This window comes from Rosa rugosa, chromosome 5 (assembly GCF_958449725.1).
Source record: "Rosa rugosa chromosome 5, drRosRugo1.1, whole genome shotgun sequence".
Classification (NCBI taxonomy): Eukaryota; Viridiplantae; Streptophyta; class Magnoliopsida; order Rosales; family Rosaceae; genus Rosa; species Rosa rugosa.
In genome coordinates, this window is record NC_084824.1 from 46,171,659 (window position 1) to 46,195,233 (window position 23,575).

Here is a 23,575-nt window from a genome sequence, read left to right on the forward strand (position 1 = left end):
TGGGACAATAATATGAGATATTGCCTGAGTAAATTTAGCTAATCTCTAACCCAATTTGTATATAAAGGACAGACTTGGAAACTGACAACTAAATAACTTATCATATCTATCTATCTATTTACTCTATCGATCTATTTATCTATACTATGGAGCAAAACCCAAACTTATACTACTAAACTAAATGATTGTTGGTGAAAAATTAGAGGTGAACAAACATTCAAGCGGAGACATAGAATTTGAAAAAAAAAAAAATTTAATATATATATAAATCAATTTGCAAATAAGTGAAAAGAAAGTTTGAATTTAATATTTACCAAAAAGTAAACGTTACGTCCCAAAAAAAAAACCCACGCGCATACACATTGAGTTCATTATTACAGCTAAGAAAACTAGCCGTTGCTCATTAAATGAAGCTTTCCCTAAGCCTATAGGATTTGCAAGATTAAATTAATCAACAAAATGAAAACCGGCTTGCTCGTGACGCAACTCGGCATAAAATTTAATCAACAAAATGAAAACCGGCTTGCTCGTGACGCAACTCGGATACCATAAATAGGTGAAACGTACACTAGCGCCTCTGAGACTCGTAACCTCTCTCTCTCTCTCTCTCTCTCTCTCTCTCTCTCTCTGCTTTCATCTTCCATTGCTATCTGGGTTTTGGGGCTGCAACTGATTGTTGTTCTCTGTGATCGCTCAACAACTCAACCATGGCTCTCAAGGTATCGAATTCCAGACTCACAAGGAGAGAAGGATCCGTTTATGCAAGAAGACCTGCTTCCGAAACCGTCTGCAAGTTTTGGGCGACGGGTAGATGCCTCAAGAAAGAGTGCCGGTTCCTACACGCTGACCCGGAACAAAAGACTCTTGCTTTAATGGAGGAGGAGGCAAAATCTTTGGGGAAAGCATCTGATTCTGCTACTGTTAATGTTAATGTTGAGAAAAGCATTGGTACCCATAAAGAGAAAGCAAAGGCCGAAGCAGTCTGCAAGTTCTGGGCAGATGGGAAGTGTGTAAGACGATGGTGCCCTTATTTGCACAGTTGGTTCCGTGGAGAAGGCTTTTCTTCCTTGGCAAAGCTCCAAGGCCATAAGAAGGGGATAACCGGAATTGTGCTTCCTGAGGGAAGTAGCAGTCTCTATTCTGCTGCCAAAGACGGAACCGTTAGGGTTTGGGACTGCAACACTGGTGAATGCAGCAGGGTAATCAATCTTGGTGCTGAAGCAGGCTGCTTGATTAGTAAGGGTGTGTGGATTTTCTGCGGTGCTTCCAATCTTGTCAAGGCGTGGAATATTGAGTCCAATGTTGAATTTACCCTAGCTGGACCTGTTGGTCAAATCCATGCCATGGAAGTTGGGAATGATATGCTATTTGCTGGGGCAGAGGAGGGTGTTATATATGTGTGGAAAGACAAAGCCTGTTCCGATGCTAAAGCAAATCCATTTCACCCTCATCAGGCTCTCAGTGGCCACACTGCTGCTGTGGTTTCTTTAAGGGTTGGAAATATCAGGCTCTACTCAGGTTCTGTGGACCATACAATAAGGGTGTGGAATCTGGACACTTTGGAGTGTGCTATGACTCTAAATGGACATTCTGATGCTGTGACGTCTCTTATATGTTGGACCACATTTCTGATCTCATGCTCATTAGACCACACGATAAAGGTGTGGACTATGTGTAAAGGAGGCAACATTGAAGAAATCTACACTCACACTGAAGAAGACGGTCTTCTTGCTCTCTCTGGAATGCATGATGCTGAAGATAAACCAGTCCTACTTTGCTCATCAAAAGACAATTCTGTCCGCATATATGATTTGCCATCCTTTGATGAGAGGGGAAGATTATTTGCAAAACGAGTAGTTCAGGCTATTCAAGTAGGCCCTGGAGGACTGTTCTTTACTGGGGATGAAACTGGTGGACTTTCCGTGTGGAAGTGGTTGGAACCAGCAATCAAACAAGAGTCTTGATGAGTCTTCATCAGCTACATACTGTTAACACTAGTATAGATATTCTTATAGATATTCTTTTGCTGCACAAAGTGTAGCAAGTTTGTAATTGTTTGTATCTAAATCTTGACAACCATTCAGTTGTTCAACATTGTTCTATCTGTACAGTTAAAGTTTAATATATATCCAAAGTGAATTAGTTCCCACATTTATTCAAATTCAGACTTCGAGACCTCTACTACTAAGTTCCTGTTTTTCTAGCCAATAAGTTCTATATTGTTTCTAGATTTTGATAACGACATGCACAAATTTACGTAATTAAACCTTGCATAACATATAAGTTGAAGGAAAACTAGGTTTTTACATTTGCAAGAGAAAAAAAAAATAGTTGCAAAGAGAGCTCTGAGAGCAAAAGAGTCTACAACTATACTTGGAAAAGTGGCAAGGAGAGAGAGAGCCTAGAAGATAAAGAACCCCCAACATAAACAAGTATATCAACAACGGATCAGCCAACACAAATGATTGTCCTACCCAGTTCATTTGTTGCACAATTATAGCAAGTTTTTTGAATTTCTTGTCTGGAATTTTGACAGCCATTCGGTTCTTAAAATTTTTGTGTAATGTACAGTGAGAATTTTAAACAGATTTAATGCTTAAGAGAAGAGTTTCACCAAGAACGATTAAAGCAATCTATTCATTTCAGCAAAACAAAGAACATCTTCATAGTAAAACATTTTATTAATCTTATGCACAAGGACTTTGACTTTGGAAGCACAAATTATTTTAACTACTTGGCGTTTTACAGTCTCCAAAGGGTAAAAAACTAAAAATTGAAGGAAAAGCAACTGCATAGACAGAAATAAACTAGTGGAGCTTTTGGACCTGTCATCAAGAATCAAGTTTCAAAGATACACAACATATGTATAGAAGTCAGGACAAAACTAATCATTAAGTTAGACGCTTGTCAACAAAATTTCAAACTGAGATTAACTGTACCTTAAGTATTCCACCCCCAATGCCACTTTTTCTAACTCCGGTCCACACTTACTGTCTGTTGCCTTTCGCTGGCCATGAAGAAAAGTTCAATAAGACTTGGCTCTCCAAATTCAGAAAGAGTGACATTCCATGTCACGCCCCGGATTTTGAATGATAAATTCAAATCCGAAACCTGAATAATTACAATTACAAAAAAACAAATCTCGAAACTTCGAGTTCATTATTACAATTCACTCTCACAATATATTATAAAGCTCAAATGAGCATAACACACCTCACAACTTACAATTGTTGTAAAACTCTAACAATTGCTCTAACCGCACGATCACCGTCCTGGTTCTCCTGTCCTGTAGGATTACCCGCTACACAATTTGAATAGTGTACCGGGAGTTGCAACAACACAAAACCCGGTAAGCTTTTTACAGCCAGTATGAGTAAACAAGAAAGAACTGTTGATTTATTAGATTTCAAGACTACCACAAACCCACGTTACTTTCTCACTCTCATATATATATATAGACACTTATGAGTTACTCTCAATTTAGCTCATAAGATCACTCACTCTCATATATATATGTAGACACTTATGAGTTACTCTCAATTTAGCTCATAAGATCACTCACTCTCATATATATATATAGACACTTATGAGTTACTCTCAAATTCGCTCATAAGATTTCCCAACATTTGGTAGACAGACTCATATATATATATAGACCCTTATGAGTTACTCTCAATTTCCCTCATAAGGTTACCATATATATATTGACACTTATGAGTTACTCTCAATTTCACTCATAAGGTCACTCCACATTTGGCAGACAGACTAGAGCTCTAACTGAACGTAACCACTCGTCCGGCCACAGACGTGATTACGATTTAATACTATTAATAACCACCAGCCCGGTACGAGAGCGTGATTCACTAATAGATGACATGGTCACCTCGTGACCTAGTGATCTCCACAGATCACAACAATTTATTGTTTCTCAACAATAAAACTCAACACCTCTCACAATATATTGTTTCTCAACAATAAACTCAATACCTCTCACAATATATTGTTTCTCAACAATAAACTCAACACAACTCCAACAATACATATTATTTCACGTAATAATATATATACAGACATTCACACAGGAATGTCTAATACACCAACAATAGTTCATATGATTGCAAAATAAAGCAATTAAATATATTGGGTTCGTAATATGAACCACGTGAGGTTTACTCACCTCGATAATCCCGCTGCGTCTTCAATTTAGCTCAAAATACGATCCACAATCGTCCACCAACTCAAACCGTCAATCACCTAGTCCAATAATGATCTTGACTTAGCCAACAACTCAAATATGTAATTAAACGACGATCCAACGCTCAGATTCAAATTAAACGATGATCCAACGGTCGGATCTGAATTTAATGAAAATCCGACGGTCAGATTCTCACGAATCGCCTTCCGAATCACTATTTCTCAATTATACGAAGATCCAACGGTCGGATCTTCGCCCGTGACCTCACAAAGTCACCGGGGCAGTCATACGATCAACATATCCAAAATTGAAGCAAAACCGATGGTCAGATCTTCACAGATCGTAAACCGAAGATAAACGTAAAAACGTTAAATAGTAACGTCAAAACGAAAATCCACTATTTATCAACTTTTTCTAACATGACCATGTTATATATCAAAACGCTCGTATGGATGCATAGATCATCGCCTAGATAATGAAAACTCGAAATATGGTCTGATGCGCCGCCACAAGCGGTGGTCAGTGGGCGGTCAACGCGGCGGTCAACGCCGGTCAACCACCTCAGATGGCAAAGTGACCAACTACAAACTGGTTCAAAATGAAAGGGTGATCGACTTCCATACCTGGAGCTAAGTCTGGTTTGGCCTAGATCGTCCTAGATCAAGCGTTGAAGTTGGATTAATCTCGTGCGTCTGATCAGATTCCAGATTGAATCAGGGACGTCGAAATCTTCAACTCGTGATCTTTCACTCCACACTCCAAATCGTCAAGCAAGGCCTATATGGGGATGATCAGGGGAAGGAGGAGATCACGAAAATGTGAACGATCGGCCCATGCAACGCCGGAAAAGTGGTTTTCCGGCTGGGTCCGTTTTGCACTTGGGTCGGGCTTTGATCTCGGCTTGGAGGCAGCGGCGAGGCGGGGCGAGGCCACAGAGCAGCTATGCTCGGCAAGGCGCGCCGGTCTGGTGCGGGTCCGGTGGCGGTGGCGTCCGGGAAGTGGCCTTTCCGACCGGGTCGGGTCGGTCGCGACCCGTCGGGTCTGAGGGACGCACGAGAGAGAGAACGGAGAGAGCTGGGGGGCCAAAACGCAAATTTCCCATTTTTTTTGTCCTTAAAGAAAGAATTCGGAAAATTTCTCTATTTATAGAAAATTCCCAAATTTCAAAAATTCATAACTTAATCATACGAACTCCGAATAATGCGTTCCACATGTCCACGAACTCGTATCGACGAGCTCTACAACTTTCATGAAGGAAGTTTTCCAAAATTTTGAACGTATAAAAAGTCAACTTTGTTGACCCCCTAAAAACGTTCGTTTTCGAAAATAAAATCGTTCGAACTAATTCCACAACTTTTCCAAGCTTCGTACTCGCTCCTACTATCGTGAAATCATTTCTAAAAAACCATGGAATTTAATTTGGATTTTCCGGGGTATTACAGTCTACCCTCCTTAAAGAAATTTCGTCCCGAAATTTAAGCGTAAGTCAATTCCTCTCGATTAAGGTTGACCTAACTATAGAATCTCCATCTTTTCCAAATCTGTAGTAATCTACAAAGCCACAGCCCTTGTATAAAAATACATTCCTGTGGCCACTAAATCCTTTCATCACAAACGTAAACTCACACAACAACTGCTCAACAACACTCCACATCACATACACAAAATCGTCACATGGATCATCTCATAGATCCTCACATAGATCTTCACATAGATCATCACATAGATCTTCACATAGATCATCACTCTGTACTGGCATACAAGCACAGTAAACACTCCCACAAAGTGTTTCGCTACTCAATTAGCATCACGGTAAATCTCCATAGTAAAACTTAAGCATGCACCACTCTTCACAACCATAGAGATGCATCACTCAAAACAAATCATCCCCAAAAGCACGCCAATAAATTATGTCACCCAATGATGATGACTTGGGCTTGCTCAATCCTTGGACTAAGCACTAGGGCTGGCCAATTGGGCCGAAGAAACCGAACCATCCACATTTCGAACCGGCCCAAACCACTTTGGGTTTAACATTTGGGCCTACTATTCGGGCCGAACAATTGGGCTTACTATTTGGGCCTACCAATCGGCCCACCAACTTCCAGCTCGGCTACGGTATGAAATTGTACATACCGTATATACGTATACATACCGTACAGATCGTGTATACGTATGCATACCGTACAACTGTATATACGTATGCATACTGTACAGACCGTATATACGTATGTATACCGTACATACCGTATATACGTCCGTATATACCGTCCGAGACCCAAAAATATTTGTAAGAGGTAGGGTTCGAACTCCCGACCTCAAACACGAAGGTTTTGCTCCCAACCACTGAAGCAAGAGCTGCCTTCATTAATATATGCTCACGTGTTATATTTATTATGTCATAAGTGACATAAATGAAATAACGGGGAAGGCAAGGTTCGAAACCTCAACCTGCCGCACGAAACCTTTGTCCCCCAACCACTGGAGCACAAGCTGTGCTTAATATAATGTGTACAAATTTTATACTTATTATGTCATAAACGAACATAATAAAAATAAACGAGAGGCGAGGTTCGAACCTCAGACCTCTTGTACACGAACTGTACACTCAACCACTCGAGCACGGCTGCTCACGTTATTATCCATACCAATCCTTTTATTTAAACCAACTGTTTCAACTGTTTCAACAATTCGGCCCAAAACATCCAAGACTGTTGCAGAAACCCAGCCCAACGTATCCAAAACTGTTACAGAAATCCGGCCCAACTCATCCAAAACTGTTTCAGAAACTCGGCCCATCATGTCCAAAACTGTTTCTGAAACTCGGCCCATCAGGCCTCCACCCACAGCTACAGTGATGCCTTGATCCGAGACAGGCCCAAGTACGGCCCACTTGTGTCACGGCTTATCCCTTCCGTGATTTACGGCAGTCAAATCTGCTTTCGGCTACAGCTGTCTGCCACAGCGCCTCGAGATTCCCTCGGTCCCCTTACACGCTCTCCAAGCGCCAACAGCTTTTCCGGGTTTCGGGGCGACTGTAATCCAACGCGTGGATTGAATCTCAGAGATCGTCCATCCAACGATGGAGATCTGCTCACCTCGTTCTATAAATAGGTGCATCCTGGAGAAAAACTGTTCACACCAAAGAAAAGAAATTTTCCCCAGCCATTCTCTCTCAAACTCTGCAGCCTTCCTCTCGAAACTCAAATCCTCTCTTCATCAATTTCAATCCTTCTCTTCTGATCTTCTCTCCCATCTAGTTGATTCAATCCCATCTTTCCTCTGAACTTTCAGATCTTCAATCTTTTCCTCCAAATCTTCAATCCTTCTTTCTCAGATCTTTTCTTCCATTTGAAGATTCGATCTCATCTTTCCTCTGAGAATCTCAGATCTCCAATCACCAGTTCAACAACTCCAATCCTTCTAACAAAATCTCCCTCAAACACTAAACCATGTATTCCTCGATTTCCACATCCTCTCACCCCATGACCCAAGAGCCACGAATTCTGCAACTAATGGAGCTCCAAACCCCGCAACAAATGGAACCACAACAACAGCAACCAACAGAGGAGGGAGGAAACACCCAAGCAGCTGGAAGTAGTGCCAACATGGATTTCTGGCGAAGCCGTACCAGGTGGATTCCTACTCCAGAACAAATAAGAATCCTCAAGGATCTTTACTACGTCAAGGGATTTAAGTGCCCAACTACAGAGCAGATTCACGAGATCTGTCTCCAGCTGAACCAGTATGGGTATGTTGAGGGTAAGAACATTTACTTTTGGTTCCAGAACGTCAGGGCTCGAGAGAAGCAGATGAATAGGTGTAATCAGGCTGCTCCAGTGCCCATGAGAACTAGTTCTCTTGGTACTGGTAGATCCATTGATCTCAATTTTGGGTCCACTGGTTCTACTGGTGCTGGTGGATCCATCGACATCAATTTTGGGCCAGCTGGTGGATCCATTGACATCAATTTTGGGTCCACTAGTTCTACTGATGATGGTAGATCCATTGATCTCAACTTTGGTTCCACCTATTCTACTGGTAATGAAGGATTTCTTGATTTAAATTCTGTTTCATATTCTTCCTCACACTTCAACACTAATACTAGTACAACTCTTTTGGCACAACAGGAGGACAAACATCCCTGCAACAACGAGGAGGAGATCACCAGGAGGTTCAAACTCTTCCTCTGTTCCCCGTGCACGGCGAGGACGTCTTTGGTAACCTGAAGGCTACTTCCGAGGAAGGTAGCGCTTTTGGTTACTATTCTGGTGGCTCAGGCGGTTACCACAGTGGCTCAAACGTTTCTCTTGAGCTCAGCCTCAACCCATCCGGAGCTGCTGACTAGGCTTAGTATAGCATAGTCCTCGCTTTTTTTTTTTTTTTTTTTTTTTTTTTTTTTTTTTGTAATATAAACTCAATAAGATGGTGTGCATGTTTTCTTTCCTGTTTGTTTAACCAACAACAACACCAAGGATCGAACCTTGGTCACCCAATACTGTTTTCAAAACCATAAACAACTCTACTGCACACATCTTTCATAATGATGCAATAAAAACAATCACTCAAAAAGAATCCAACAATCAATTAAGTCGCATCGAGGTCTAGCTAGTATCCTCTGAGTCAAACCAAACACAACAATTTCATCGATAGGATTAGGGATTTATAAAGCTAAACACATCCTGAGTTAGCTAGGAAAAACCCACGTTTTTAGAGTTACTCTTACAACTCTTATAGAATCTCGATAATTCAATCTATCAATTGTTTCAACAAAAACTCACCACAATTCAATCCCTAACATTTAGCGATTCAGAAATCAAATCAAACTCCATATCACATAGTAATTCACTTGAACCACTATGGATACCTAACAAAATCACTAAAATCAATATCCGAAATTGCGTTTAACTATATCACCTAAGATCAATCACCAAAGGCACACACTCTCATCCAACATCCTTCACAAGAACTGATTCTAACTTTCCCAATTAATTACACCAAAATCAACTCCATTTCAGAACTTTAAGTGTCCCGCCTACTTAAACTTAAAACACAAACAACCTCAAATTCACTTCAGTCCAACTCCATACTACGATCCAAAACTTAAGAAAACTAGTTCACAAAATCAATTTCCTTCACTTAAATAAAACTATGTCCACAAGTCATAGTCAGGTCAACAGACCAAGGTGTCCAAATGGAGAATTTCCAATCCAGTTGTCTTTGTGAAACGCAAAATATCAATCAAAAATGATGCTCGCAACATCAACCACGTATATAAAACACGTTCCTCGAACTCGATTCAATTTTAGAATCACTAAAATTACTACTAGTCCCACTTCAATAACCCTTATGATTATAGGTACTTGTAGATAACTTAAATATATAGTCGTTCGTCTCAATCACTCAAACACAAGATCAAACTCCGTTCTCGCACCTCAAACTCTGCTCAACAACTTACAAGCACATGGAAGAATTAACCACAATAATTCCTTCCCTAACCGCAACACTACTCACAACTCCACATGAGTCAAGAATCTATTCAAAAACATTAGTATATCCAACTTAAAAAGGCAAAATTACTATCGATTAATACTCGTATCCACATTACAGACGAGCATAGGTCCACACCATGCCTTCAACCAAACACTTCAACAATCAAAAGAACCTCATTTCCATAAAACAATCCTCGTTGACTTAACAGAGTTGAATCAAGAGGTTTCTATTCCTCAAGGATTGTAACTCGCGGCCACTGAACTTATTCCAATACGAACCTACAAGACAACTGTAAGGTTCTAAGTACAACCCCTTCGAATCTCCATCACCTAAGGAGTATAGTATGCTTGGCTAATACATGTATAACACCTAAAACACAGTATAAGTCAAATACAAATTCATATTAACCAAGTCAATACTATAGGGAAGGTATTCACGTTCCTAAAACGACCTAGCGGCCTAAACAACTCCCAACACTCACGCATACCCAATGACTTAGCCAATACCGAAGAGCACACGATGGGGATCCGCTGCAGACGGGCCATCACTCGGAAGGTATTGACACATCACCAAATATGCACCTTACGCTCTGATACCAAACTGTCACGCCCCGGATTTTGAATGATAAATTCAAATCCGAAACCTGAATAATTACAATTACAAAAAAACAAATCTCGAAACTTCGAGTTCATTATTACAATTCACTCTCACAATATATTATAAAGCTCAAATGAGCATAACACACCTCACAACTTACAATTGTTGTAAAACTCTAACAATTGCTCTAACCGCACGATCACCGTCCTGGTTCTCCTGTCCTGTAGGATTACCCGCTACACAATTTGAATAGTGTACCGGGAGTTGCAACAACACAAAACCCGGTAAGCTTTTTACAGCCAGTATGAGTAAACAAGAAAGAACTGTTGATTTATTAGATTTCAAGACTACCACAAACCCACGTTACTTTCTCACTCTCATATATATATATAGACACTTATGAGTTACTCTCAATTTAGCTCATAAGATCACTCACTCTCATATATATATGTAGACACTTATGAGTTACTCTCAATTTAGCTCATAAGATCACTCACTCTCATATATATATATAGACACTTATGAGTTACTCTCAAATTCGCTCATAAGATTTCCCAACATTTGGTAGACAGACTCATATATATATATAGACCCTTATGAGTTACTCTCAATTTCCCTCATAAGGTTACCATATATATATTGACACTTATGAGTTACTCTCAATTTCACTCATAAGGTCACTCCACATTTGGCAGACAGACTAGAGCTCTAACTGAACGTAACCACTCGTCCGGCCACAGACGTGATTACGATTTAATACTATTAATAACCACCAGCCCGGTACGAGAGCGTGATTCACTAATAGATGCCATGGTCACCTCGTGACCTAGTGATCTCCACAGATCACAACAATTTATTGTTTCTCAACAATAAAACTCAACACCTCTCACAATATATTGTTTCTCAACAATAAACTCAATACCTCTCACAATATATTGTTTCTCAACAATAAACTCAACACAACTCCAACAATACATATTATTTCACGTAATAATATATATACAGACATTCACACAGGAATGTCTAATACACCAACAATAGTTCATATGATTGCAAAATAAAGCAATTAAATATATTGGGTTCGTAATATGAACCACGTGAGGTTTACTCACCTCGATAATCCCGCTGCGTCTTCAATTTAGCTCAAAATACGATCCACAATCGTCCACCAACTCAAACCGTCAATCACCTAGTCCAATAATGATCTTGACTTAGCCAACAACTCAAATATGTAATTAAACGACGATCCAACGCTCAGATTCAAATTAAACGATGATCCAACGGTCGGATCTGAATTTAATGAAAATCCGACGGTCAGATTCTCACGAATCGCCTTCCGAATCACTATTTCTCAATTATACGAAGATCCAACGGTCGGATCTTCGCCCGTGACCTCACAAAGTCACCGGGGCAGTCATACGATCAACATATCCAAAATTGAAGCAAAACCGATGGTCAGATCTTCACAGATCGTAAACCGAAGATAAACGTAAAAACGTTAAATAGTAACGTCAAAACGAAAATCCACTATTTATCAACTTTTTCTAACATGACCATGTTATATATCAAAACGCTCGTATGGATGCATAGATCATCGCCTAGATAATGAAAACTCGAAATATGGTCTGATGCGCCGCCACAAGCGGTGGTCAGTGGGCGGTCAACGCGGCGGTCAACGCCGGTCAACCACCTCAGATGGCAAAGTGACCAACTACAAACTGGTTCAAAATGAAAGGGTGATCGACTTCCATACCTGGAGCTAAGTCTGGTTTGGCCTAGATCGTCCTAGATCAAGCGTTGAAGTTGGATTAATCTCGTGCGTCTGATCAGATTCCAGATTGAATCAGGGACGTCGAAATCTTCAACTCGTGATCTTTCACTCCACACTCCAAATCGTCAAGCAAGGCCTATATGGGGATGATCAGGGGAAGGAGGAGATCACGAAAATGTGAACGATCGGCCCATGCAACGCCGGAAAAGTGGTTTTCCGGCTGGGTCCGTTTTGCACTTGGGTCGGGCTTTGATCTCGGCTTGGAGGCAGCGGCGAGGCGGGGCGAGGCCACAGAGCAGCTATGCTCGGCAAGGCGCGCCGGTCTGGTGCGGGTCCGGTGGCGGTGGCGTCCGGGAAGTGGCCTTTCCGACCGGGTCGGGTCGGTCGCGACCCGTCGGGTCTGAGGGACGCACGAGAGAGAGAACGGAGAGAGCTGGGGGGCCAAAACGCAAATTTCCCATTTTTTTTGTCCTTAAAGAAAGAATTCGGAAAATTTCTCTATTTATAGAAAATTCCCAAATTTCAAAAATTCATAACTTAATCATACGAACTCCGAATAATGCGTTCCACATGTCCACGAACTCGTATCGACGAGCTCTACAACTTTCATGAAGGAAGTTTTCCAAAATTTTGAACGTATAAAAAGTCAACTTTGTTGACCCCCTAAAAACGTTCGTTTTCGAAAATAAAATCGTTCGAACTAATTCCACAACTTTTCCAAGCTTCGTACTCGCTCCTACTATCGTGAAATCATTTCTAAAAAACCATGGAATTTAATTTGGATTTTCCGGGGTATTACATTCCATCTATCTTATTCTCCATGTGAACTCTAAATTCAATTTAAATAAGTGAAAAAAAAAAAAAAAAAAACTTGAACCTCTGCCTTATTTCCACATATATCATATATGCCCTTAAAAGCAAAACGTATAACTACTAGGTCACAATTCAATCATATAAGAAAATATGAAGCAGTTTCATTCTATTTCATTCAAGAATGACTTATCATCAAGTCCTAATCTCTTTTGTGATGATAATAGAATATAATCCTCCATAATGATGTCAACTGGTTGAATAAACAGCTTTACTATAGTAATAATGACCAGACGGAACTCATAAAAAAAATATTAAGTACAAACCAGTATAGAGAGAAGCCAAACAATATCAAGATCTAATCACCTGCGCCACATATTCTTATGCAAATGTATTTCATGATGTAATGCCCTGAAACTCAAGCCATGGAAGAATTTCTAAATGTGAGAGAGTTTATGTTTAACAGATAAAATGGATTAAATCATACATTCATACATCACAATGTAAGTTACTTCATTTCACAAAGAGTTAGTTTCATATAACTTGTGCGTTCAATGATTTCAGGACAAAGAAGATTAGCAGAACTGAGATTAATGAAAATACATGATATTTTCTCTCTTTATCATTCTCCTGAAACTCACATCTTGATTAATGTTTAGTCTATCTACAGGAAAAGCTTATTAATTAGGAGTCTGTGACATTGCAATGCAAAAGTTTTTCAGTGTTTTTTTTTTTTTTTCTTTTTCAAATTTTAGGGAAGAGCTCAGAGTAACCTTATCGTGGAAATGGAAGATAAAATTTTAAGTTCGAAAGAGTATTTTGAAGCAGACAAGATATATCAAAGCCTGACATCAAAACAAAAATCCTAACCTAAGAACCATGTCAATAACAAATGACTACAGAATGAGTCAACAAAACTTACATGACCAAGAAAAACAATATCACGTCCATATTGATAAAAATAGTGCTTACATTTCCTGTCTCCTGCATTCATCCTGAACTCACTGTGTGGTCTACTCGATAAAGAACAACTTTTAAGCCAAGCATACTGGGGAGTGGGGACCATGAATGAACATTGAGAAAACACTACAACAAGGGAAAAAAACCAAAACCTGTCAAGATATATATACCAGTTGAAGAACATCGAAGTATTTAGCATTCAGCACCTGATCAGAATACTTAAACCTAAATATCTGTTGTTTATAGTGATTTGTGAATATAAGGTATGGCTTCAACTATCAGTAGCATTGCAGTCAACATATGCTCCCTACCTGAAGACATGCAGTCGTCCAGCATCAAAAAAGTAGTAGAAGTTACTTTTAAAGGTAGAATCCTCTGATGGAACTATGAACCTTGTCAAATAGGATGTAAAAGTGATTCCAGTAACTTAGAGCTGAATTTTATGGCTTCCTTCAATAACCACCACATGAACTCTCGAGGTTTCCGGCTATATGAGCCTGAGATTCCATTTTCAAAGAAACAACCAGATTGAAAGCATGTTTCTCTGAAAAGTGCAGGTGGGAAGGCACATGACAGCTGGGAAGGCATATTTCCCACTCGAGAATTCTAAATCACACTAGTCTGCAGAAGCTTCTTCATGACACTGTAGGACGCAGCCATACCAGACACAAATCACACCAGTTCATCCCAAGTCGACACCTCAAAAATACAAACTCATATACAGATGAATCTACTTCCGCAACATATGGGCCTCTCTGGAGAATTCCTGAGGATGGCAGTAAAAACTGTGAAGAAACAATAAATAACTTTCAACTGTCTTGCAATATACAAAATTGCCATAGAAAACAACACCGTTTCACTGTTCAGCAGAAAATGAACTTGAGTTTTGTGCATAAATCTGAACTCTACAATTCACTCAATCTTTCATTTATGATCTTTATTGCTTCATTAGCAAGTGCTAACAACATTCACACTATAAGCAATTTATAAGAAAGAAAAGAATGAATAAGCTACCTTCAGGAATACTTGAACCAAATTCTATATGATGGTTACTTGAACCAAATTCTATATGATGACATTGTTAATGAAGGAGTTATTGACCAGAGAGTAATAGAAAATGCGGCCAATCTTGCAAGAAGATGTTTGAGGGTAAAAGGGGAGGAAAGGCCTACCATGAGAGAAGTAGCCATGGAGCTGGAAAGAATGATTATGACAAAGCATCCATGGGGTTCTGCAGATCATTACTTTCCAGAAGAGACTACGCACTTGCTGCGATCATTTAATACTTCCAAGGATTACTCTGTGAATGTTGAAGGTGATGGTGGTCCTGGAACTGCCAGTGGGTCCAGCATGCAAATAGACATGTCAATGTCTTCATATGCTGATGGGCGATAGTCATTTGACTCGTTAATATTGATGCAGTGTTTGTAATGTAAATCTAGCTATATATCAGTATGCTAAAACAATATTTATCAGTCTTAATCAAAGGCATGGCCAACAGGCCTTTTAGGCCATGCTGGGATCATTTCTGTAGTAGAAGTGTCTTCAGTTTAGGGTCTGGTATTGATACTTTGTTGGGACAGTAAAAAATTTGGTCAATTGTCTACCAAAATATGCAGAGCTTTGGATTCAATAGTTTGTCAGTTTCTCATAGTGAACTTCATATTTACAAATTGCAAATGCAAAATTAATCACTATCGTAGCATACCTTCAGGTAGAAATTAAAATACAGAGGGATAATAGAGGTTCAAATTTTAATAAAATTGAGATGTATGTGCCTTAATTATTCTAGATTGGCTTGCTAGACCTCTGGTGGTGATGGACAAGAGCGAAAAAAAATTAGACTTTCTCTGCAGATTGAAAAGGCAAGAAACAACTAAAATAGAAGAGTTTAGAGACAAAGTAAAGCTAAGCTTTAGTAGCCAGCTGAGATAATGAAACTAAAAGCCTACTGCTAGGATTCAATAGTAGAATTCAGCAAAATTACAAGAACAGAACACATCAACCCAAGTTACATTACAGGTCAATTAAAATATACACATAAATTCTGATTTCCGCTTACAGATAGGAAAGGAAAACAAAGCAGAAAAACATGACTATATGAATTATGTTTTTCAAATTAAGCTTGGAATGGACTAAATCTTAGTTAAATAACTATATACTTAACCACTTGTGCTTGACTTGGGACGTTAATGACTAGTACTCCCAGTATAGAAGGGACGACCCAGCACAGCATACAGATCGATTAAAAATTTAGTAGTCTAGGGAGGAAGCTCTGTGTGTGTGTGTACAAGATTAACCTGGTCTTTTCCATAATTTATCGATTTTTAAGCATGCACTCTCCAAAAGAATATACCCAACACTTGATGCCCATTCCACATAAGTGCAGATATTGAACAGTTTACCATCCCATTCTAATCAAGTGGAATAATTAGACATCAATACAAGCAAAGAATTGATGGAACGTACTATTTATAGGTTACTTTGTTCTGCCTCAGTAAGTTATATGACTATTTGTTCTTTATGGAAAAGCAAGAAGGCAAAAACGTCCAAACTTAAAGATATAGACTTTCATAACAAGGAGGAATCCTATGAAATAATTGACTCTCTCTTTGTTTATAATTCTAGTGATAGTGAAGGACTTACAGATATCAAGTAGTTGCCAGTCGAATTGGGAACACACATTTGAGGCAAAAGACACAAGTAAAGTTGTAGCCTTTGTAATTTCAAACAACATGAGTGGCAGCTCTTCGAGCCTGCAAATTTCAAAAGGTAATCCTTGTTAAGAGAATCAATAATAGTTGAAAAACTCCAAAACATAAGGGGAGCACATTTAGAATGGATGAAATGATACTGCAGACAGTATAACCAAAGAAACTAGTGGAATAATGCTACTTAAAGTTTTTAACACCCTACTCAAAAGTAAATAAGAATTCAACTTTATAAAATTGAAAACAAGTGACCACCTTCAAATTTAACTGAATTTAAACTGTAACCATTGAATCGATGTTTACCAACTTGACAGTACAAATGAAGCCCAAAATGCACAATACAATTTTGGTCATGTTCAGGATATTTTTCCATTGTAAGCAGAAATGAAGCAAAATAATATACAGAGAGAAGGGAAAACCAAAGTGGTAATACACAGCGTGAGTAGACAAATCGAACCTGTTTCTGAAGAGATTGGCAGCTGCCGGAGATGATGACTGGAAAAGATGTGGAGGGTTTAATCGGGTTGGTGGACCGTTGATGGTCTCCGGCTTTTTTTTTTTTTTTTTTTTTTTGAGAAAATATATTTTCCTTGCCATTGCCTCTGAGACTCATAACAACAATTTTCAATCCTCTCTGCTTTCATCTTTCTCTGATCGTAAACTGACTTTTTTTCAAAGTCTCTCCAACAAATGGTTTCTAGATTTTGATAAGAACATAATGGATACAATAATTTACATAATTAAACCTTGGATTACATCATTCTCAAAAAATATATATATATATATCTTGCATTACATATAACTTGAAGGAAAAGCACTTTGTTAGGGTTTTGCATTTGTAAGATAAAAAGAATAGTTGCAGAGCTCTCACAGCAAAAGAGTCTACTTGGACAAAGTGGGCAAGGAGAAAGAGAGCCTAGAAGATAAAGAACTCCCAACACAAGCAAGTATATCAACAACGGATCAGCCAACACATATGATTGTCCCACACAGTTCATTTGTTGCACAGTTATAGCAAGTTAATAGAATTTCATGTATGGAGTTTTGACACTCATTCAGTTCTTAAAATAGTCCTGTTGTAGTTTATGGTTCCAGTGTAATGTACGGTGAGAATTTTGGATATTTTAATGCTTAAGAAAAGAGTTTCACCGAGAACAATTAAAGCAATCTATTCATTTTGGCAAAAAAAAAAAACAACATCTTCATAGTTAAAAAATTTGACTAATCTTATGCAGAAGGACTTCGACTTTGGAAACCAATATAGAGAGTCCAATTATGCACAAGTTATTTTAACTACTAGGCGTTTTACAGTTTCCAACGGGTAAAAAATTAAAAATTGAAGGGGAAGCAACTGCGTAGATAGAAATAAAGTAGTGAAGTTTTTGGACCTGTCATCTTAAGAATTCTGATCAGGGCTTTCAGGGTTGCCGAAAAATGTAAACTTGATCGCCATGCCTTAGTGCCTTATATTTTGATTCCTCTGCCATGTTTACAGAGCATATGTAGAATTCACAACTAATTTAGATATTAAAGTGATAATTAAGAGCATTCTCAAAAAAAAAAAAGTGATACTTAAGAGAGATGTAAGAGTATCACAAAAAGAAACAGATATCAGAAAAAGTTCACGCTAACTTAGTGCAACTACATTTCTATTTTCATAATCTTCACCAAGTAGCAAGCTTCACAGATACACAACCTATCTATAGAAATCAGGACAAACTAATTATTAAGCCTTGTAGACACTTGTCAACAAAATTTCAAACTGAGATTAATTGTACGTCAAGTATTCCATCCCTAAAGCTACTTTCTCTAACTCCAGTCCACACTGACTGTCTGTTACCTTTGGCCGGCCGTGAAGAAAAGTTCAAAAGACTTGGCTCTCAAAATTCAGAGAGGAGTGACTTTCTATATATCTTATTCTGCATGAGAACTCCAAATTTAATTTAAATAAGGGACAAAACTTGAACTTCTGCCTTCTTATTTCCACATATATCATGCCCTTAAAAGCAAATCTCATAACAATGTCACAACTGAATCATATAAGAAAACATGAAGCAGTTTCATTCTGTTTAATTCAATTAAGATTATCGTAATGACAAAAGAATAATACTTATCTGATTAATTATTTCTTCTAATAACTATATATATATTGGCAATTACAGATGCATGTGTGGAGTGGTAGAATTTATATCAACACAATAAAAGGGGCAATGTGTTATTCTTTCTTTAGTACACGAATGACTGATCATCAAATCCTAATCTCTTTTGTGATGATAATAGAATGTAATCCTCTATAATGATGTCAACTGGCTGAATAAAATAACAGCTGTGCTGGCAATATTGACCAGAAGGAACTCATACTAAAATATCAAGTACAAACCAGTAAATAAAAGATTGGCTATGGAGAGCAGCCAAACAATATCAAGATCTAATCACCTGCACCACATATCCTTATGCAAATCTATTTTATGATTTAATGCCCTGAAATGAAAGAATTTCCAAGTGTGAGAGAGTTTATGCTTAACAGATAAAATGGATTAAATCATACATTCATATATCACAATTTAAGTTACTTCAATTCACAAAAAGTTAGTTTCATATAACTTGTGCGTTCATTGATTTCAGAACAGAGAAGATTAGCAGAACTGAGATTGAAGAAAATACATGATCTTTTCTCTCTTTATCATTCTCCTGAAACTCACATCTCGATTGATGTTTAGTCTATATACAGGAAAAGCATATTGTGAGTCTGTGACATTGCAATGCACAAGTTTTTCAGTGTTTTTTTCTCTTTTCTCTCTCTCCAAATTTTAGGGAAGAGCTCAGAGTAACCTTACCGTGGAAATGGAAGATAAAATTTTAAGTTCAAAAGAGTATTTAGTAGAAGAAAGGATATATCAAAGCCTGGCATCAAAACGAAAATCCTAACCTAAGTACCATATCAATAAGAAATGACTACAGAATGAATCAACAGAACTTACATGACCAAGAAAAACATCACATCCATATTGATAAAAATAGTGCTGAGAGGGAAGCATTCAGCATTCAGCACCTGATCACAATACTTAATCCTAAATATCTGTTGTTTTTAGTGATTTGTGAATATTAAGTATAGCTTCAATAACAGGTAGCATTGTAGTCAACAAATGCTCCCAACCTGAAGAAATGCAGTCGTCCAGCATCAGAAGAGTAGTAGAAGTTAATTTTAAAGACAGATTCCTCTGATGGAACTACGGACTTGTCAAATAGGATGTCAAAGTGATTCCAGTAACTTGGCTATGAATTTGATGGTTTCCTTCAATAACCACCATAGGAACTCTCGAGGTTTCAGGTTACATGAGCCTGAGCTTCCATTTTCAAAGAAACAACCAGATTGAAAGCATGTCTCTCTAAAAAGTGCAGCTGGGAAGATAAAATTTAGGGAAGAGCTCAGAGCAACCTTATCGTGGAAATAGAAGATAAAATTTTAAGTTTGAAAGAGTATTTTGAAGAAGACAGGATATATCAAAGCCTGACATCAAAAGGAAAATCCTAAACTTAGTACAGTATCAATAACAAATGACTACAGAATGAATCAACAAGAAAAACAATATCACGTCCATATTGATAAAAAATAGTGCTTACATGCATTTCCGGTCTCCTGCATTCATCCTGAACTCACTGTGCGGTCTACTCAATAAAGATCACCTTTTAAGCCAAGCATACTGGGGACCATGAATGAACATTGAGAAAACACTACAACAAGGGAAAAAACAAAACCTGTCAATATACATACCAGTTAAAGAAGATTGAAGCATTTAGCATTCAGCAATACTTAAACCTCAATATCTGTTGTTTATAGTGATTTGTGAATATATGGTATTGCTTCAATTATTAGTAGCATTGCAGTCAACGTAAGCTCCCTACCTGAAGAGTAGAAGTTACTTTTAAAGAAAGATTCCTCTGATGGAACTACGTATGAACCTTGTCAAATAGGATGTTAAAGTGATTCCAATAACTTGGCACTGAATTTCACGGTTTCCTTCAAGAACCACCATAGGAACTCTCGAGGTTTCAGGCTAGATGAGCCTGAGGTTCCATTGTCAGAGAAACAACCAGATTGAAAGCATGTGTCTCTAGAAAGTGCAGCTGGGAAGGCACATGACAGCTATAAGACGAGGATACTTGGTCTAGCAGCTAGTAAAGTTTCAAAGTCCTGCTCTTCACAAATAGCTGGAATAGAGCTATCCCCACCCTTGTTATATACTTTGTTCCTCATTAGTGACCTTCCTCATTTAAGACCTGCAACAAAGAAGAGCACACTTCAATCTCAGCAGAGTCAATATAGCCGTATTTCCCACCCAGGTGTTTTTGACTGGTTTGAAATGCTTTCCCAAGAAACCATTGGATTTGGACTAGAGATATTTTTGCTCGAAATTTAATGACAATTCGGATCCTCATAAACGATGATCAAGAACATGTAACAAATGCTTACTTTAGCGAGAAAATCAAGAAGATACTTCAGCAAGCTTATGCTATAGCTAATAGCAAGCTTGATGTTAATGATTCCACATTGGTTCCTATCCTAACATTAACCAGATCGATGAGACAAACAACAATGTATGTAGGCATATACCCATCATAGAACAACAAAGGAAATCTTCACCCAGCCCAGATTTAAAACAATCTTATGCTATAACTGATTTATATAAACCCAGAATTGAAACAATAAGTGATTTACTTAATCAAGGGCCTCTTTTTTTTTTTTTTTTTATGAATATATAGTATACAAATGCTAAACAAATAGAAACATATTTGCCTAAAACAATGGTGATCAATTAAGCATAGGTCATCTTGGTTGTTGGCAATGGTCTCGAGAATGACATTCATTTTCAAGCTTAAAAAGCTTCAATTCTCTGTAATTCGAACAGAAAAGAAAAAAAAAACTAAATGAGAAATAGCAAATACAAAAGGTAAGGAAGAGAGATTGCTAACCACGCTGGTCGTGCTTCAATAGTGGCCGTCATTCAGTATTGGTGAAGGGGTTTTCAGTGGCCGTGATTCAATAGTGGTGAAGGTGTGCTTCTCTGCGTCTGAGACGTTTTATTTCGCGCCTTGGCTGTTGGGCTCGTCCATTTTCGCGGGTTCGGCTACTAAAAACCATTTGGTAAGTGATTCGGAGTTTCTTTCTTTTTCTTTTTCTTTTTCTTTTTAAGAATATCAAAATATATTCAGGAGATTACATATGATGTCGCTATTGTTTTATGGGACAATAATATGAGATTTAGCTACTCTCTAATCCAATTTGTATGTAAAGGACAGATTGGGAAACTGACAACTAAAAAACTTATCATATCTATTTATCTACTTACTCTGTCTATCTATCTATCTATCTATCTATATTATGGAGCCAAACCCGGAGTTTTGGTATCAATAGTTTCACCAAAATATGGGTTGCCTATGTTGTCATTCAGAACCAAAAACAAAAGCTTATAAGTTATAATTGAATCATCCAAAAAAGTTTTTTTTTTTTTTAGAAGAAAATAAAATTACAAGAAAAAACCTCTAGTGCAACCACAACTAGGCAAATCTAAATTGTAGGCAGCAACGGCATTACTAGGAATACGGTCGAACCAAATTGGTCGGAGTAGCAAGACTATGACCCAAAGACGATAACGCATCAGCTACGAAATTAGCTTCTCTGAACATATGAGAGATAGAGTTGTGGCAGAGCTTGGACATCAGCAGCTTGACATCTCGAACAAGAGACTGAAGACGTCGAGGGACTTCACAGGAACCTTTAATGTACGTAGTTGATCACTAGGGTGGAGTCACCTTCAATAAGGATATTGGAGAAGTTGAATCTAATCACAAATTGAAGGCCATCCTTAAGAGCACATTCATTAGTTGGAATAGTAGCTGAACCATTGTTCTTAGAGGCAGCCAGAATAGGAAAATCATTGCAGTCTCTAACTATGAAACCAGCAACAGCCTTCCCATTTAGAACAGAACCATCAAAATTTAAACATGCCATTAAATCCAATGTAGCTCATATAAATATTTGGTTATTGAGATTTTAAGTTCAAATCTTGGCATTACAAATTTCTTTTTTTTTTTTTTTTTTTATATTTCTTCGGCTTCCAAGTTTTATTCTTGGCACCGAGACTACCATTTTATAAGGGTTTTTTTCATTTACCCAATTTCTAAGGATTTTTTCCCACTTACACCATTAAGTTTTTTTAATTCTCCCTTATCTAAAACACTCTAAAGAAGCCTTCCCTAATACCCCATTAAGTTTTTTTTTTTTTTTGTTAGACTATATTACCCTCACCCCTTTGTTACTTAGAGAGAGAGAGAGAGAAACCATAGGAGACTTTGCCGTAGCCCCGTCACTGGCCGCCGGATTCCGGTCACCGATCGCCGGATTCCAACCAACTTCACCGGAATCTGGTCGCCGAATTCCGGCCAACTTTCGCCGGAATCCGGTCACCGGCCGCCGCCCACATAACTTCTCTGAAAACCTCACCGGAGGTTCCCAAAGAGGTCATAGGAGATCTCATAGAACCTTTTGCCCTAATAGAACCTTTTTTTTTTTTCTTTCATTCTGGGCTTCTACCCCCATTTTATCCAAAAAAAAAAACATAAAGAAATTGATTTGGGCACCCAGAGAAAAGCTCTGGGCACCAACTCTCCTTTTGTTTTTTTTGCGAAAAAACTAGATGAATTGGGTTGATGTGCCTGGAGGAGCTAGAGTGGGGTGTTGTAAAGACCTTCAAGCCTACGGATGCACAATTAGTGGGGTATTATCTGTATAATCAGATCATGATGGTTCATGGTGGGAATGGGAAGCAGACTTTTCCTGAGTTGGATATGTATGGAAAAATTGGGACGGTGCTGTGGGTTATTTGGGATTCCTATGAGGAAATTAAAATTCCCACCAAGAATACTTGTGTTTCTTTCCAAGAGTCAAGAAGATGAGTAAAAAGGGTGAAGGAAAACGCTTGTCTCACACGGTAGGGTGTGGGGGAACATGGAGAGAAACTGAACCTGCCAAGCCGG

General features: G+C 38.3%; 1 protein-coding gene and 1 long non-coding RNA gene across 2 annotated transcripts; one reads left to right on the top strand and one right to left on the bottom strand.

Annotated features, from left to right (window-relative positions):
- The first annotated feature begins 302 nt into the window (after nt 1–302).
- On the top strand, nt 303–2,161 carry LOC133707919 (zinc finger CCCH domain-containing protein 48-like). Its single transcript, XM_062133373.1, has one exon. The coding sequence runs from the start codon at nt 708–710 to the stop codon at nt 1,962–1,964; it is 1,257 nt and encodes a 418-aa protein (XP_061989357.1). The 5' UTR covers nt 303–707; the 3' UTR covers nt 1,965–2,161.
- Nucleotides 2,162–14,610: 12,449 nt separating this feature from the next.
- LOC133707920 (uncharacterized) lies at nt 14,611–21,970 on the bottom strand. The gene is made up of 6 exons (XR_009845414.1): nt 21,512–21,970; nt 20,444–20,818; nt 20,162–20,272; nt 16,995–19,939; nt 16,473–16,582; nt 14,611–15,159 (listed from the first exon to the last, which is right to left on the bottom strand). It is a non-coding gene; the product is annotated as an uncharacterized LOC133707920 (long non-coding RNA).
- Between the last annotated feature and the right edge of the window lie 1,605 nt (nt 21,971–23,575).

Excerpts from the sequence above, each read along its gene's own strand:
- LOC133707919 (XM_062133373.1), top strand. The coding sequence starts at position 708 with ATGGCTCTCAAGGTATCGAATTCCAGACTCACAAGGAGAGAAGGATCC.